The sequence below is a fragment of the Arachis ipaensis genome, chromosome B06 (genome assembly GCF_000816755.2).
Source record: "Arachis ipaensis cultivar K30076 chromosome B06, Araip1.1, whole genome shotgun sequence".
Lineage (NCBI taxonomy): Eukaryota > Viridiplantae > Streptophyta > Magnoliopsida > Fabales > Fabaceae > Arachis > Arachis ipaensis.
In genome coordinates, this window is record NC_029790.2 from 107,612,518 (window position 1) to 107,618,480 (window position 5,963).

The 5,963-nt window shown below is 40.8% G+C and overlaps 1 protein-coding gene across 1 annotated transcript; it reads left to right on the forward strand.

Annotated features, from left to right (window-relative positions):
- LOC107647211 lies at positions 1,015 to 1,500 on the forward strand. Its single transcript, XM_016351322.1, has one exon. It carries the CDS (start codon positions 1,015 to 1,017, stop codon positions 1,498 to 1,500), a length of 486 nt encoding a protein of 161 aa, XP_016206808.1.

Sequence of the window (5,963 nt, forward strand, 5' to 3'; positions counted from 1 at the left end):
TGATGCATCCGTCAGCATCAAGGTGCTCCTAAATGCCACGGCCGCACACTTTGGGTTTAGGCCGACGTACAGGAGGGTCTGGTTGGCGAAGCAGAAGGCTGTTGCCCTCATCTATGGTGACTGGGATGAGTCGTACAACAAGCTCCCTAGGTGGGTGTTAGGAGTTCAGCAGACGATGCCTGGTACTATTGCAATCCTTAGAACGAGCCCTGTTCGAGTTGGGGGACAACTGGACGAGTCTCAAGCTTATTTTCACCGACTGTTCTGGACGTTCCTACCATGTATCGAGGCATTCCGTCATTGCAAGCCATTGGTTAGTATTGATGGCACCCATCTGTATGGCAAGTATGGGGGAACGTTGCTTGTCGCGATTGCACAGGACGGGAACTCCAACATTCTGCCTGTTGCATTCGCACTAGTCGAGGGTGAGAATGTCGAGTCCTGGTCCTTCTTTCTCTCCCACCTGCGTCAGCACGTGACACCGCAGCCGAGTCTGCTGGTTATATCGGACAGGCATAATGGCATCAAGGCCGCGCTTGAGGCTCTCGACGGAGGATGGCTACCTTCAGCTGCATACCGTGCATTCTGTATTCCACATGTAGCAGCAAATTTCGCCCTAACCTTCAAGGGCAAAGACGCAAGGAGGCTTCTTGTGAATGCAGCATATGCTAAGACCGAGGTAGAGTTCGATTACTGGTTTGATATTCTGCGGTCTGAAGACCCTGCCATGTATGAGTGGGCAAACCGGATTGAGTATTCCTTGTGGACACTGCATTGTGATGAGGGTCGGAGATTCGGGCACATGACGACAAATATCTCTGAGTGTGTTAACTCAATCCTCAAGGGGGTCAGAAACCTCCCTGTGTGCTCGCTGGTGAAGAAACATACGGAAGGTTGGCCAAACTATTTGTCTGCAAGGGGAGGGAAGCTGAGGCCCAGCTGGGTATCGGATAACAATTCAGTCAACACCTGGTGAAGTGTATCGAGGCCAACTTGAAGACGGCGAGGTGCTTCATGGTGACTTTGTACGACAGGGATAACTTGGAGTTCACCTTCGCAGAGACGACTCCCACTGATTCGTTCTCACTAGGTAGCTACAGGGTCTCACTTGGATATCAGACATGCGATTGCGGATACTTTCAGGCACTTTATTTCCCATGTCCTCACGCCCTGGCATGCTGTGCCTACTCACGGCTTACTTGGCAACCGTACGTCCACCAGGTGTATCATCTTAGTTCGGTGTTCAGTGTGTATCGGATGGGGTTCACACCTCCCATTCCAAAGGGTTTCTGGCCACCATATGATGGGCTGACGGTGATCCCAGACCCGAACAAGAGGCGTGCGAGGGAGGGTCGTCCCAGGTCCACTCGGATACGGACCAATATGGACAAGACAGATCCGAACTGGCCTAAGAGATGTGGCCTCTGTCGGCAACCCGGACACACACGTCGGAGTTGCCCACAGGTCAGAGGATCAACCCATACAGGGGGACATCAGTAGGTGTATTGTTAGCTTTGGTACTTTGTTGATTTCACTTTGGCGTTTAGATTCCATTGTTATATGTTTCCTTAGTTGTATTTGATAAGTGTTAAAATTTGTTAAACTTAATGCGATGTACTTTGCATGGGATATTAATTAATGAATATGTTCCGTTTCTGAAGTGAAGCATGAAATGTCTGATGAATATACGAGGCAATAATGCCATCTACAAATTACATGAATACATAATGGGGAAAATATCCTAATAACTTAAAGAAACAATGATAACCCATTTTCAAAGTAACGGAAACACGATGAAGCAACAAAGTACTCAAACATAAATAACCATAATACAAGTTGGATCGTACACGTACATGAAAGACATAAATAAAGGTGGCTAAGATACAACACTGATCATCAAATGAAGTCATACAACATACACCAATCATCTGAACAGATGCGAACCGGTGAAGCAACGACGGGGCACCCGTGTCCTGTGGCCTCTCCAGATAAGCGGCTCCTCGTCCTCGATCTCATCCTCCTCCTCATCCAGGGCAGGCTGTGCAGGTGGCCCAGGCTATTGCAAAAATATTTCAACATTGTCAGGCCAATTAATGCTCAAAAGTCATAAAGGTTAATTAATTAAATAAACATTGGCGGTTACTATACTCACATCCGTGGCCTGTAACATGTCTATCCTCAGTCTCCACATCTGCACTCTAGGTCCCTTCTCGCTACCGGAAGGGTTGTAACCTGACCACCTGCATCTCACATCGGTGTTTTAGCTAATTAAAAGTGTGACAGAATTGTATAACATTACAAGCATACATGGAATTAATTAATTTAACTTGAAATAGAAGAGTCCGAGAATGGTACCTCGAGGCCAACGGCCAGCTGCACGTATCATACCCAGCAGGCCTAAACCTAGGAAAGCGCCAAAAGATCCAAGACTGAAGTAACTGTAATGGGCCCGCTAACTTCACCACATGTCTGTTGGCCACTCGGCACATGCACCGGTACAGCCATGCTAGTGCTGCAGACCCCCAGCTGTATGCACCCATCTCCTCAAGCCTAGCCAAGTAGGGTAGCCATCTGATGTGAATACGGTTGCCGGACTTGTCGACAAACAGCTGAGTGCCCAACAACATCATGATATAGGCACGAGCAAAGCGGCGCACAGTCTCGTCGTCGGCTCCCGCGGGGCACTCTCCAAAAGTCTCCTGGAACCAGGTGGAGTTTACTGTGAACTTCTGAACCTGGCTCGGAGGAAGAATCACTCCAAGCAACTCCTGGAACCACACCCAAGCTGGACGGACACCCTAGATGTATATCTGGAAATCTGTAAGGCAACCACTGACATAACGCCCGTCCACTAGCAACCCCAACTGGTACGCCACGTCCTGAAGTGTGATCGTGCACTCTCCGAACGGCATGTGGAAGTTGTGCGTCTCCAGACGCCACCGCTCGACGAAGGCACGGACAAGGGGCTCATCTAACCGAAACCATCTATCGTTCAGTATCGCAAGATGGTATAATCCGGCCATCTGCAAGTACGAAACGTACCGCTACCACTAACGGAATCTACATGCAAAACTAACATAATAAACCACTAGCAAAATCACATGCTTAAACCGCTAACATAAACCACATGCAAATCCACTTACGAAAAGAACATGCAAAACCACTAACATAAACCGCATGCAAAACCTCTAAAATAAACCACTTCCAATACCACCAACATAAACCGCTAACATAAACCATCAACAAAACCGCATACAAAACCACTAACAAAAACCACTAATAAAAACCACTAACATAAACCGCCAACATAACCGCATGCAAAACCTCTAAAATAAACCACTTGCAATACCACTAGGATAAACCACTAACATAAACCGCCACTAAAATCGCATGCAAAACCAATAACTCGGATAAACCACTAGCACAAAATTTTCTATCTACCAACCTCGTCGTTGATGACCCCGGCTATATGAGCAACTCCATCCAACCGATATAGCCTTTCCGGATCGTCCCCCATCGGCTGAGTATTCTGCTCGACTCTTTGTCAGAGCGAATTTGGGTCATTTTCTCTGGGATTTGGTGGGGTATGAGAATGGAAAAGTGATTCGAATGAGGGGGATTCGAACTCCTTATATAGCCAAATCTAGTGTAATTCGAATCAACCCCATTCGAATTACTACTAGATACAAAATGGGAGTAATTCGAATCAACTAGGTTCGAATTACTTGGAGAATCGTGCACATGTGTAATTCGAAGTTACCTAGTTCGAATTATGCTTGTTTGTAATTCGAATCATGTAGATTCGAATTAGTAAGTTATTGTCTTCGAGTATAATTCGAATTGAGTAGATTCGAATTATATACAAATGTAGTTCGAATTTAGCTCTTTCGAATTACATATAAATAATATGTTCTTAGCCTTAATTGATATTTTAATTGCACTTGCTACAACTTATAAGGGTATAACTAACGTCAGAAATAAGATTTAAAATAATGAGCACAAAAAAAATTAGATATACTTTTAATTTTTATACCTTTGTAGAACAAATTTTATATAACTAGTCTTTCACCATGATTAGATATCTTTGTAATTTTTAATCTTTAGAACACTGTATAAATAAGAGTTTTAGGGTGAGAGTAAAGGGTTGGAATTCTTCTTCAAATTAACACACACTAACATCCCCAACGACTATTTTAGTTTGGCACGAGTTCTTTTTTAAAAGATTTTCTTCTTTTTAGTTATTCTAATTTCCATTCATGCAATTTATTCCTCCTAATTTTATGTTTGAAGTTTGTTCTTCATTCTCTTTTGTTTACATTGCAATAAATTTTACATTGCAGTAAATTTTAACTTTTAGGTAATTTTTTTTTTTTTGGAGTATTTTCATTTGCAAAACAATGTCATTTTAATTTCTTATTTCCTCATAAAAAAGAAAAATATATCAAACAATTTTACTTCTTTATCATCACACTAATGATCGACTTTGGTGCATAAAAAGAACTGGTACTCACAATAAATGAATATATTTCACCCTCAGATAATACATATCAAACTAACCCATATTCTTTGATGCAGCAACTAAGCATTTGTCATACACAAAACACATACATCACAGCAACCTCACTATTCAGTGTGACACATCTCTTTCAAGTTACGTGCAACTCAACAAAAAATTTGATTTTTTTTTAGGTTAAACCTATTCACAATATAACATAAGGCTATTAATTTATAACACCAAAAAAATTAGTACAGAATATAAAACAAATAATTACTAATTAAATCTCCTCTTTAAGAAAAGAGAAAGTATAGAGAGCCAATAGAATAGTTGTACAATGTGTACAATGGAGGTTTATGGATGTCCGATTCAGTATTAGAGATATAACCATTAGTGTTACCTTTTTCCATCAGCTTAAGCTTTTGGGATGAGTGGTTTCATGACATGGTATCAGAACTCTAGATTTACCCCAAAATTAGCTTAAACTTTTGGGATGAGTGGTTTCATGACATGAGATGTTTATTATCCCTAGTACCCGATGGTTATTCTGGATAGTATGGGTGATGTTTATTTTTTAACTCATATTGGGTCAAATAAATAGCCCATTGTACATATTGTACAAATATTCTATTGGCTCCCTAGCGATGATTATTCTGGATAGTATAAGTGATGTTCATTTTTTAACTCATATTGGGCCAAATAAATATCCCATTGTACACATTGTACAAATATTCCATTGGCTCCCTAGCAGGACTCGAAAATAAACATATCTCCTAGTTTTGTTATTAACAAAACTGACGTCAAAATTTTTTAAACACAGACATAAATACCTAACACTAAATATATATTCTCAGAATGAGAAATTTTTATTAATGTTCAAGACAAAATGAAAAAGCATTATAGAAGTCGAATTTTATGTGCTTTATATATATACACTTTTTCGAATACTTTCAAGTGAACTCTTTTTCAAATTTATTTACAGAGTTTAGATCAATTACATTAGCAGTTTGCCTTTAAATTAACGTTATGTGTAACTAAAATTTCAAACATAAATGTCTCTCACCTGATTTTTGGTCATCTCGACAGGGTATGGAATCAATCTTGTATCAAGATCTCAGTTCGGGAAGCACATACAACTCCTATGAAAAAGAGTTGGCTCGACACGAAAATTACTGAGCGTTTGTGTCACATTGAACTGTGTTAAAAACTCTTGCGACAAATTGGACTCTGTACGATCACATGCACTTGCACTCCACTGACTTCTGTTACATCAGTATAATTAGGAATTTCCAGAGTTTCTATGTGCTAGTAAAGTGTTTAGATTGAAATCTTTTACTTCTTCTAAACTTCTCTTATTTACATACCACAATAAGTGAAATGCTTTTCTCTTGACACGATCTACCTTCCTCATTTGTCTCAGGGTTTTTATGATGCACAACTTAGTTTTTTCCAACCGCAATTAATTACC